We start from the raw sequence: 12,665 nt of genomic DNA, 5'->3' as shown, positions 1-12,665 counted from the left end.
CACATCGAGCGGTCAAGTTATAAGTGAGCTTTCCCTCACGACTAAGTCCCAGACTCTCATGCCGAGTGACTGAGTTATAAGTGAGCTTACCCTCACGACTAAGTCCCAAACTCTCGCGCCTAGCCACTGAGTTATAAGTAGCTTGCTCTCACGACCAAGTTCCAAACTCTCATGCCAAGCAGTCGAGTTATAAGTAAACTTGCTCTCACAACCAAGTCTTAGACTCTCATGCCAAGCAGCCGAGTTATAAGTGAGCTTCCTCTCATGACCAAGTCCTAGACTCTTTTCCAAACGGTCGAGTTATAAGTGAGCTTACTCTTACAACCAAGTCCTAGTCTCTCACACTGATCAGCTAAGTTATAAGTGAGCTTGCTTTCATGACTAAGTTCAACCATTTGAACTCATGGTTAAAATTTCTGGAGCAAAGATACTCGACCTTGAAAGCTTATAGATGATCGAACTCATTAAATTTATAGTTGGCCATCTCTACTTAGGAAGCTTCAAGCTCTTCTTTGAGTGCAGCAAGCTCGGCGTCCTTAGTATCCAAGGCCTTTTGGTGCTCTCAGAGATGAAGCTCTTGTGTTGCTTGTTCAGCCATTTGGTTAACCTGCTCGGTAAGAAGGACATCTTTCGTCTCTTTGAGCTTCTTGGCTAGGGCTTATGCCTCTTTATTATTGTTGTCCAAGTCCTCGGTGACTCTGAGTTTTCTGGCATTGGTCGAGTTGACGCGTGACTCATAATTTTAGGCCTACTTCGTTAACTTTTCAAGCTGGATGGTTTGATTATGATTTTTGTTCTTCTCTATAGTAAGCGCTTGCTCATACCCCAAATGCTGCTCAGACTGGTTCTCCAAGTCCTCCTTTAGCTGAGCCACCTCAGTAGATAACCGCTCGATAGAAGCTTGGGAGGAACTTGCTCCCCCAACTGAATCTTGTGACTGTTTATGCTCATGACTTATCTTGTCTAGCCTTTGGTATATGGCCAAACCATACATCTAAAATTGTTAAAATCAAAGGGAGGACAGGTGGAGCACACATGGAAAGATAAATGTTTAAATACCAAGTAGGCTTACCCCTGTGAAATTTTGACTAAAATGGTCGACCAATTCCTCTAGTGAAATCATCACCGCTCGGGCTCTGGCATTTGCCTAAGTTTGGGGCAAGGGACCTTGAATTCTAATCTTTTGCTCTGGGGAGCGTGGTTCATTGGGATTTGAATGATACCATTCATCTATAGGCAGCCAGAGGACGACCGTGATTCGTCTATGTGTGCTCAAGCCAATGGGTTCCGAGTTGGGCTTTTCCTTGGATTTGGAGAGAGGGGTTGAACATATCGTGGAGAGAGGGGGTGTTAGTTCACCTGGTTGAGGCATCAGATAAGATATAGGTTGAGCGATGATAGTGTCAGTCAACAACTCAGTCAAAGAAGGAGTCTGATCGGATGAAGTGGGAGTGGGTCGACCGGCTGCTCTCTCTGGTAACGCGGAGGTAGAGCTTTCTCCTCATTTAGAAGGTGGTTGTATGGTTGACGTAGTAGCTGATGTTGGGGGAGCAAATGTTACCGATCGGGGAGGAGTTACCGGGCAGGGCCATTTACAACATTGACATTAGATCAATGGCTCAATAGAAGTAGTAGATTTAAAGGAACGATGATGGGCACCAAGGAAGGGCCCTCTGGGGCATCTCCTCAGTGTTAGCAGCGGTGTTAGTCCTTGCTACTCGACTTGTCCCTTTTTCACCGATCTGCACTTCAGAGGGTTTGACCGATAGGAGCCTGTGACTCTCTAGCTCGGTCGCTCCATGAATCTCGAGTTCCTCATCGGTTAACTTGGTGGAGTCGCTTAGCAAAGCCTTCTACATGACTTTAGCTGCAAAAAAGAAAAGGAAATTAATTAGATCCAAAAACAAAGAAGGAGGAATTTTTTACCAAAAGAGTCGAGCAGCCGAGCGCGAATGGGCTCAACCCAAACATGTATAACACACCCTCCAAGTAGTAATTTGTGAATATGATACTTTAAGCCAATCAGTTGAGTAGCAGTTCTAAGGTAGACTGGCTCCCATCTATATTTACCCAGCTTAAGAGGATTGAGTAACTCCATTTTCCAACCGGTTGGGAAGGTTGCCTGGTCGGAGAGTCAAAAGTAAAAATAATGGGACCTCTAGCACTTATTGGACGAGGGCATTTTGTCAAAATACATAGCGCCCACCCAGGCTTGGAAGAGAAAGACGCTTGGCTCAGATTATTTTAGATAATAGAAATAATGAAAAGCACATGGATGTAGTGGGATTCTATACAAACGAAATAGTACTATGACCCCACACAGTAGCCTAAAAGAGTTAGGTACTAGTTGTTAGAGGGGAATGTGGAAATATCTATAAACTTCATAAAAAAGAGGATGTAGCGGAAAATGGAGGCTCGTAAAGAGTTGATCCTTGAAAAATGTGAGAAAGTTGATCGGAGGTGTGTGAGGGCAGTCATACACCGAGGGAATGACAATTTGATGATTGGGAGGAATGTTGTATGTAGTTTCCTTTAGTCCACTTCATCTCCATTAAAGTTAGATGAAGTAGAAGTGTACCATAAGCTAGAAATTAAAGGAGGAGGAGCGAGTGAAGAAGCCATTGAGAGATGATGGCAAAGATCGAAAAAGAGGAAAGGAAGATGAAACTTACTGAACGCTCATTGTTGGCAACAAATGGAAGATGAAGGAGAAAGAAGATGAAGATGAAGGAGAAAGAAGATGAAGATGAAGATGAAGTTGAAGACGATACATCACATAGAAAAATGAAGACTCTAAAATCCCTAGCTAGTAAGAGTCATCTAAAGTTATCCGATCAAGGCCTTAAGAAAATAGGATTTGATCTGGGTTGTTGAATTTAAAAAGTTGGCTATCACATCGAATCCCAACAGTCACCTATCACATCGAATATTTGGCGGTGTGAGAATGGGACATGTGGTGGTAAATCACAGGGTGCATTTATAGGGGATAAGAGTAATCAACAAACTCATGATGAAAAAGCATACTCGGTGTGATATGCATTAATGATAGGTGATTTGATTAGTTTTTGAGAAATTAGAATGACATCATCCATAAGCAAGGAGCACAATTGAGAGGTCAAATCTGCTTGGGAGAAAGAGGGAGCAATGGGCGGCGACATCTAAGCACGTTCGACATTCGAGCCAAGCGACACCTATTACGTATTCCCTGGTCGGGGAACAAAGAGTTCACAAAACAATGGTAGATAAGAACAATATTTGGTTGAGCTGAGTGGCAGCTAAGAAAGCGAATGCCTAGCCGGGGATAAGGATTGTAAATAATACCAGAGGTCCCATCAGTTAGATTTGTAGCCTCCTTCGACTCGACTTAAAGGGAAGATTTGTGATATAATGATAAGGGTAGACCCCCTAAAAGGCAGGTTAAGGTCGAAAAGATTGGTTGACGAGACAATCAAAGTTAAGAAGTGATCAACCTTCAGAGTCACCAACAGGAGCAGGGACACACCTGAACGGGCCATATGGACGATCGACACTTGAGCGGTTGATCAGACCTTGGATGGCCAATTCCAACCTGTCAAATTATAGAGATTTGTAGGCTCATTTTAGGAAAGATGTCAGAGTCATTTTATGACCTGACCTTTCTTAGAAGTGCTTTGGAATGCGTACATAGATACAACAGTAAGAGCAACCATATTAGCTATCATATCCAAAGATTTTATCCTTAATTTTAGATAGGATAGCTAAAAAATCTTTGCATCAGCTATCCTATCTATTTCTTAAATTTAGATTTGGTGAATAGTAATTTTCTAAATTTAGGGAATGAAATCTCTACCCTAAAAATAAAATAATATTTCTTTTCAATCTCTCTCCTTCCATTCATTTTTTTCAATCTTTCTCATTCTACTCATTCCATAAATATAATAATAAAAATATAGAAGAAAATAATAAGAAATTTGAAGATAATGAAAATTTTAGTATAGTTGATGTAGTGTGTAGTGAAAAATGATTGTCTAAATTTAATAAAGTGAATTATTTAACTTAAATTTTAGATATAGAAATAAAAAAATTAATATAAATACTCTAAAATTATCAAAAGGGGTTCCATCTAATGTGAAGTATACAATGCTCTACCATCATTTTCTTCTCATAATTCGCGGATAAAGTATGATGAACGTAAACTGCATTAAATGCTTGCATTGAAGGCGTCGAACAGTGGAGTTTCTTTTTTCCATCTGTTTCATTATTTAATCGCGTGAAGTTCTTAGAGATGCCATGGCGTTTCTTCTTTATTGAGCGATTAATTAATTTTACATATATTTTGTGGATTTTGTATGGCGTCTAGATGCTATAGAATAGAGCTTCAAGTGCAAGGGAATGGTCGCCGTCGAGGTTCTCTTCCCCGGCGGGGCATAGCGGCGGGTAAGTCCAGGAGTCAAACGAGTCGTGGAAGATGAACTGGGCCGCTGCCGTGCCGAAGATCTCGTCGTCGTCGAGGCGGGGGAGTTCTACGATCTCTGGTAGCTCGTCCGTGGGCGAGGCCGCGGCCACGGCGTCCTCCGGCTCGTCGCTGACAGTGGAGGTGGCGCCGGACGGTTGCACCATGGCGGCGGCGCGGGCGGCGGCTTCGCGAACGTCGCGCGGGGAGAGGGAGGCCGGGCGGGGGAGGGTGGCGGAGAGGTGGGGGAAATTGAGGAGGGCGGCGGCGGCGGCGGGGCCCTTGACAGCCAGCGCGGCGGCGTCGTGGGCACGCGCGGCCATCTCGGCTGTAGCGAAGGTGCCCAGCCAAATGCGGGACGTCTTGCGCGGCTCCCGGATCTCCGACACCCACTTCCCCCACGCCCGCATGCGGACGCCGCGGTAAACCGGGCGGTGCCGGTTGCCGTCACCGGCGGCGCGGCGGTTCCGCGACGGCGCCGCTTCAGGAGACCCCCTGTTCGGCGGCGAGGTGGAGGAAGAGGAGGCGGAGGGCGACGTGGACGACACAGTGGACTTGGCGCCGGAATCGGAGGAGGTGCATTTGATGTGGACAACCATTACATGCCAAATTATGGGCGCTGAATAAGTAGGAGGAGACCGGTGGCAACGAAGAGAGTGGAGGCGAGAGAGTCCTTTAGTAGATGATGGTGGTGGTGGTGCCGCCGCAGGGCCCCAGTCGGCCTTACAGACAAGTAAAACTTGTGCAGAAGAAACTTTCAATTCACCTTTCAATGGTTCCACTGCCCTGCTTCACCTCTAATAAATCAAGAAAGTCACGTCAAATCTTTGGTCGAGTACATGGGTCGACAAAAAAAATGCTGCAGTTTTTTTTTAAAAAAAAAAATTCAAATATTCATCTCTTCGATGAATTTCACCGTTATTTCAGAATTATATTGTCTTGACACCGAAAGAATTAACACAGACTGTGGAAGTATTTGATCACTGTATCATAGCCCGGGGCAGAGAAAGCTGCTGTTTAAGATACTACGAAAGAGTTAATACTGATATTTCTGTTTTTTTTCTTAAAAAAAAAAAAAAAACTACAAGGACGATCTAATTATTAAGATGATCGATGATTGAAAAGGGGAATGATGGTTCTGGTTCGATCCATTAATTATTCATAGCTGGCTTAGTACTTGCACTGATGGGATCATAGTGATCTTCTACAGACAAACTCGATCAAAACTAGATCGGATTTAGATCGAATTACATTTAATTTTGAATGAATAAAGTAAAAATTTACACGTAAAACAAAAAGAAAGAGGTATATCGAAAATGAGATACATATGCTTCTGGAATTATAAAAATGAGATACGCGAAAGGGATTTTCTCATGCGGTTTAGTAAGATATTGAATTATAAATGACAAATTCCTAAAGGGCACATCTGAAATTTCCGGATACAAGACACACCTCATTCGCATTTTGTCTTTTTGCCCAAAGTTACTCATTACCATTTTATTTTTTTTAATATCTCTCCTCTCTTTTCTCTCAGCGCCACGATTAAAAAATAATAATAATAAAAACTTAGTTATATCAATTGACTCAAATTATTTATATAAAAAAAATAATAATCCTCTAAATTTATCCATTTTATTTTAATTTTAAAATTTTAATAAAAATTAAAAAAATTAAAAGAACGTTAATAAAAACGGAAAAAATACTTTTTTATTTTTTAATATCTAATTACAAAAGAATAAAAAAATTATTTGAAAAAATAAGCACCACTAAGTGGTGCTGATGTTCAAAAATAGGCAGCACTTTATAATGTTGATTCAAAAATCAACACCATTTTATGATGCTAATTTTTAAAAATTAATAGCATAGTATTATGCTCTTCTCATATAGGGTGGTGTTGATTTCCGAAGATTAACATCAATATGATGTCGTACTTAGAAACCAACATAATAATAATACTAATCTTCCAAAACTAGCATCGGAGTATGTGTTAATTGACACTCAATCGTAATTTTGTTCATGAGACTCAAGACAAGGTTTGTACACCATAAATATTTTCTCCACACTTAGTTATTATATTATATGTTAATTTGTTAGAAATACAAATCCCATAGATGCATCAATGGATTTTTTTTGATCGATTTAAAGAGCTTTAATTGAATCCATTCCAAATGCTACAAGTTTATGAAGTGCTCCAGAGTATATAGGTGCATAGAGATATCAATTTGAAGTCATTAATAATAGTGATTAGAAAATTTTCAAAATTTATGATTTAAAACAATTAATATATACATATAACTTATCACAGGAATGTCAGAACCAAACATAGATACTGATCCTGTCTGAAAACTGCAGAGATGATGTGCTGGGCATGGTGGCTTGATGGTTGATTGGTAGAAGACTTTTTACTTAATGAAAAAACTTTCTTTCGATTTTGTGCATATGGAGATGATCCAACAAAACGTCAGCGCCTAGAAACCAAGAGGGAGTCCTTGGCGAAATTCCTCCGACACTCAAGTCAGTACAAGTTCAAACGAGCAAATGAAGAACAGTAAACGTGCACCTAAGAGTAAGTTGCAAATATTCAGAGAACGTATCTCTACCACGGAAAGAACTCCTCTTTTATATATCACATCGCATAACCTCCGCAATCATAAGGTGGTGAAGTGTGTCAGAGTTTGTTAAGTAAAGAAAAGTGTACAACTTAGACAATATGTAATAATTATCCGAGGAATCTTGCCTTTACCAACATGTATACCTCTTTTGTTGTTTATAGCTTATGCCCTTACTAAGGTTGTTGAAAGAATATGCTGTTATAAATGTTTTATTGATGGGAGACACGATGATCCCTGAAGAAGGTTCCAGAAAAATATTCCTTGATATATAGTTGTTATTCTGACAGGTTGTTAGGATATAAGGTCAACCGTCTTTAGGCCTATCCTTATATCAAGCTGCTTTGTTATGGATCGAAGACTATTTGGAAACTCGTTCGATAAATAATATAATGCCTTGGGCATGTTGGGAGTCCGTTTGAACAATAGTATGATAACTTGTGTGTTTTGTCCATCCATCTGATAACTTGTGCGTGCTGGAAATCCGTACATGCAGCAATATAAAGCTAAGCACTTTAGATTTGGTTGATCTTTTGTCCGATCGAGAGTATAATGGGCTTCTGCAAAAATGAAGCTATGTTCTGAGAGGCTTAGTCGATATCTTGAGCCAAAGTGTTTTAGGTTCAACGTCCCTTTGTCCGATCAGGCATATACTAACTTGTAGGTAAAGTGCATTTGGAATTCCGACTAGATCTATAAAGTTATCTTACACTTATGCATATAAGAGACGAGTATGGAGTTATATAAACCCATTCGGTTCTATTATTGAACAAACACCCATAGGGCTGATCAGTAATCAGATCAACCTGGTGTATGTAGGGAGGCTCATACAAAGTAAGAAGTTTGACCTTTCCTTCGATCGGACTTATGGTCGATTGATTACGAGATGGACATCTCGACCACTTTATAGGGTCGACCGTCTTTAAACCCAGTCGGATATGTTATCTTTTCAGTTCAAGAGTAAAACACTAAACCCCTTTTGTTCAATCAGCTTAGGGGATGGTCCTCCACCTCCTGAACAACTTGTAACTTGGTCAAGCTGGGCCTGAGAGCCTTAGCTTGGGTGAATGATCAAGACAGGTGGGAAGTGCTTTCTTAACTTTGATCGCCATGTCACCTTGACCTTGGCCGCCATATCATCTCCTGGGCCTGCTCATTATAGCTTGTATTACTAGTCATCCCTTCAAATTTAGTCAAATGAAGTGTAGCCAACTGACTGGATCCAAGTCCAATTCTCGCCTGCTCGTCCCTTTTACTAAGGTTGACCAGAAAATCATGTGCTCCTTCGTGCCTTGGGCACTTAGTAATTTTTTCAAAAATAACTTGTCAATGGTTGGTTGTTCAGGAGAGATTATTGTGGGCGTACAGAGAGGTGTTTAGACAGAGGAATGATTTGGCCGTCACCTCCATCATCAATGTCTATTTATGGGTGGACGCCACGTGACATCACTCCTCATTTTTTGAAACGACTTCTGACACACGCTTCTTAATTTGACCAACAACCACTCTCCTCTTGCAGATCCACGGTCCATTGCATGCCCATTATTTTGATCGAATGATGGGGATTAAGTTGTACTTTATAAAAATCCTAAACAACGCAAAATCTCAACACTTTGCCTTTCGTCTTCCTTGATTTTCTTCTCCGGAAACCTCTCTTTTTCAACCTTCTTCTCTTTCGTGCTCTGAACAACCAGTAAGTTGTTTGATCTTTGAGTTTGTGTTCGCTCATGGCTCAAGAATCATTCACTCCTGGTATTCTTCACCTGCTTTGATTTTGATGATTCTGATAGAGCCTACATTCGTTCTCGATATGAAATCCCAAGGAGCTATCGCATCGTTCTCCTTTCCTCTGATGCTCGTCCTCATCAGTCTCCTGATAACCATATCACTTTCTTTAAGGACAAGTTAGTGGCCAATTTATGTTTTCCTGTCCCTCCATTCTTGTCAGAAGTAAGTCGATATTTTAACATTCCTTTACAATAGTTAACTCCGAATGCAATCCGCGCTGTGTGCGGCAGTTAATGTTATTCCACCTTTTTGACATCCCTCCTACATCAATCTTTTTTTATTTTCCTATCCCAAGAAATTAGAACCCAGAGTCTTTCTTTTTCAATCATGCCCAAGTCTATTTTCTTTGAGGATATGCCCTCTTCGAATAAGGGATGGAAATATCATTTTTCTTCCTTGAGATGCCTAAACCTGCCACTTGTTCTACTGAATGACAGTCTTCCCTTCCTCCTCTTCCTAACCTTGGCAATTATAAAGATGACCCAACTTTTATTTCGCACTTCAACAAGTTGAGCAGTCTATAAATGGCTACACGAGGGCCTTCTACACTTGTTTGGCTTGAACCCTCTTCGAAAGAAACTTCCCTGCTCTTTCGGTAAGCTTTGATAACTTAGTCATTGTATTATCACTAACTAAGGTATTTTCTATTTTATGCAGTGGACGCTATTTATGGGTCGAGGTTCTTTTTGCTCGAGGAAAAGAACCCGGGCCCCCAAAACATCATCGGCCTCACTCTAGACTTGATATGATGACGTCGACCAGTATTTCACCTGCATCTTATGAGGTCGTGCGGGCTTTTGATCTAGTCAAGAAAGCAATAGAGCCTTTACCTTAGCATCACCGCAGGCTTTGAACTATCACCTTAGATAGTCCTAAGCAAACATTTGTTATGAGGTAGGCTGGTCCTACACCAGCATGCTCAGTAGTCGTGTGGGATCTTGGGTCAGTCGGGATAGTACCAGAACCTTCCTCATCCATTCGTTCAAGGTCACCAAGGGCTTCTGGCTTCAAAGTCCAAATCTCCAACTGGCCCTCATCAACATTTCAATAAGTCCTATGCCTTTCCCTCTCAACAAGGACTAGTGACCACTATAACTTCCTCGTACGGGACACTGAAGCTAAATAGCCTATTAGTCGAATCTTGGGTGAAGGCACGTGGATACTCAAAAGGGTCCATGGTGTTGGCATGCGCAGATGAACATGCTTAAAATGCTTTTACGGTAAGCTCCTAACTTAGCCTACCTTATGAATTAAGATTTCACTATTGTTCTTTTTTAGCTCTACGCCTCTTGGCTGCATTTAAGCCAACTGGATATGGACTTAGAGTAGACTAACAAAATTTTGAGCGAATGAGTAGAAGAGTTAGAATCTGTCGCATTTGCTCCAAGCACTAAAACAACTAACTTGCAAGAAGAGGTTAAAGCTTAGGTCGAGCTTCTCTTAAGTATGGGGCAAACTCTGAAGGAATCTCAACTACTGGCGGATTCTCACTGCATGGACAAGAAAAGATTGGAAATATTACTACAAACCAGTGAATCCCAGCTCCGAGCAGAAAGTGTTGGGGTTGCAAGGTTATAAACATGGGCTCATATTGAAAATACATGGGAAAGATCATAAGTTTATAAAGAAAAAAATATTTCCTTTGAAATGGGGTCTTTTGGATAGAGCTCAAGAACAAAACTATGAGAGCTTAGGCCCAAAGTGGACAATATTATGCCATTATGAAGATACCTAAATTCTTTTCGATCCTTCAACTACTATCAAAGTGAGGTCGCTCTTCACCGGACTAATCGTCAGAAGAAGCACAAGCTAGAGCCATGATCCAAGATCAAACCATGTCGGTAAAACCTTGAACAAAGTAGGGGAGACCTTGAGTAGGTCAATGACCTATTACTTAAGGAGAGGCCCTGAGTAAGTCAAGAGTGACCCAATACTCGAAGGGAGGTCCTGTGGTCCTTTGTTTGGGGGAGATTATTGGAGTTGTAAGGTTACAAACATAGTCCCACATTGAAAAAATATGAAAAAGATCATGAGTTTATAAAGAAAATGATATCTCCATTAGAATGAGACCTTTTGGGTAGAGCCCAAGAATAAAACCATGATGATTTGGGCCCAAAGTAGATAATATTATGTCATTGTAGAGATCTGTTGGTACAATTTACACTAATGATGAAGGACCTGACACTGGGTTGAAATCTAGTTAGGTCCGCGAGACTCGATAACTAGTAAGAAGTCTAGATAGATTTGCAGGACTCGATATCTGGCGGGAAGTCTGGTTGGGTCCACAGGACTTGATAACTGGTCAAAGTCCAATTAGGTCCGTGAGACCTGACAAATAGTGGGAAGACCTGGTGGGTCAAAGACAAGTCAAGCAATTGTAGTTGGTAAGTAGAGATAAGAACTGGATGAGAGATCCAGTGAGAATGCGTTCCTCGTTGAGGGAATTGTAAGTGTCGGTCTAACTTAGGTCCATTTGGATAACATAAGTTGAGATTTTGACTAGATCTCGATCTCAGGAAGACATGATTTAATTACTACTATTATCACATTTTTAATGTGCTAATTCTGTTTTACAGAGTAGTTTTTATGCATGGACTAACTTTTTTTGTAGGGAAGAGAATACTAAAAAAGAGAGTTCGGGCGCCCAGAGAGGATCCAAGCACCCAGACCAGCTTAGCTCCCGGGTGCCTGGCCAGGCACACGGGCGGTTCGGGCACCTGGAGTTGGTACAGGCACCCAAACCACAAAAGTTACCCAGAAGTTGAGTTGGAGTGCGATGATTGACCGAATGCACGTCAACGGTCCAAGCGCCCGGAGGGGGTCCAAATGCCCAGAAGTGGATAAATTTGACAGATTAAATTTTAACAAGAGCTCACCATGTCAGCACGGTCCAGGCACCCAGGAGGGACTCCAGGTGCCTAGAATGAGCTTATATAAAGGCCTTCGACTAGTAGCTTCAGTACAACATCTGCTACAACTTTCATTCTTGCGTGTTACTTCGAAAAGGCTCCGACAACACCGAAAGGCTGCTCCAAAGTTTGAAGAACGAAAGATTTCAATTTCCTTTATGTTTGTCGATAACAATTAATTTTAGTTTTTATACTCAATCTGTGTAACTCGTTATTCAAACTGATAGTGATTTCCCAACGAAAGCGATCGTTGATCGCGAGCCTTGGAATAGGAGTCGTCATAGGCTTCAAATCAAGTAAAACTTGGCTTTGTTAGCATTGTCTTTGTTTTCTTTATTCTACTACGTAACTCATTTTAACTAGCAATTTTCGACGAATGCTATTCACCCTCTTCTAGTGTTTCTATGTTCCAACAAGTGGTATCAAAGCGGGTACTGTTTTGAATTGGTCAACCAACAATCAGGTAAGGGGGTAATTTTCAAACTTTCTTTTAATATTTCTTTTTCAATTTTGAGCTTTTTTGATATAATCCAAATTGGTACAATTACCTCTTTGGATAAATTTTTCCATTGCAAACTACTCTGAATTGGTGCAACACCAATCGAGTCTTAATATTTTTATTATCTTCCACACTGCTAATCCAAGACCTAGTCTTGGGATTTTTTTCTCTTCTCTGTGTGTAAGCTTCTCTAAATGACCCAATGTTAGTAATTAGCCCTAAGAGCCAATCATGAGATGATTAGGCCTTTTAGATTAATCATTGAGTTAGACTTAAATGAGCCCACTCATTGGATTGAGTCCAATCCGAATTAGACACTTTGGATTAATAGGTTAGACTCAATGGGTTAGTCTTATTGGTTTATTGGATTAATGGTTAATCCAATATAATAAATCCAACCCATTAAGAGGAATATAAAGAGACAAAAA

General features: G+C 40.9%; 1 protein-coding gene across 1 annotated transcript; it reads right to left on the bottom strand.

Moving 5' to 3' along the window:
• Positions 1 to 4,277: 4,277 nt before the first annotated feature.
• Positions 4,278 to 5,075, bottom strand: LOC121999970 (ethylene-responsive transcription factor ERF036-like). Its single transcript, XM_042554564.1, has one exon. It carries the CDS (start codon positions 5,029 to 5,031, stop codon positions 4,336 to 4,338), a length of 696 nt encoding a protein of 231 aa, XP_042410498.1. The 5' UTR covers positions 5,032 to 5,075; the 3' UTR covers positions 4,278 to 4,335.
• Between the last annotated feature and the right edge of the window lie 7,590 nt (positions 5,076 to 12,665).

Source organism: Zingiber officinale, chromosome 7A, assembly GCF_018446385.1.
Source record: "Zingiber officinale cultivar Zhangliang chromosome 7A, Zo_v1.1, whole genome shotgun sequence".
Classification (NCBI taxonomy): domain Eukaryota; kingdom Viridiplantae; phylum Streptophyta; class Magnoliopsida; order Zingiberales; family Zingiberaceae; genus Zingiber; species Zingiber officinale.
The sequence above is the reverse complement of the archived record's forward strand: the minus strand, read 5'-3'. Positions and strand labels throughout refer to the sequence as shown.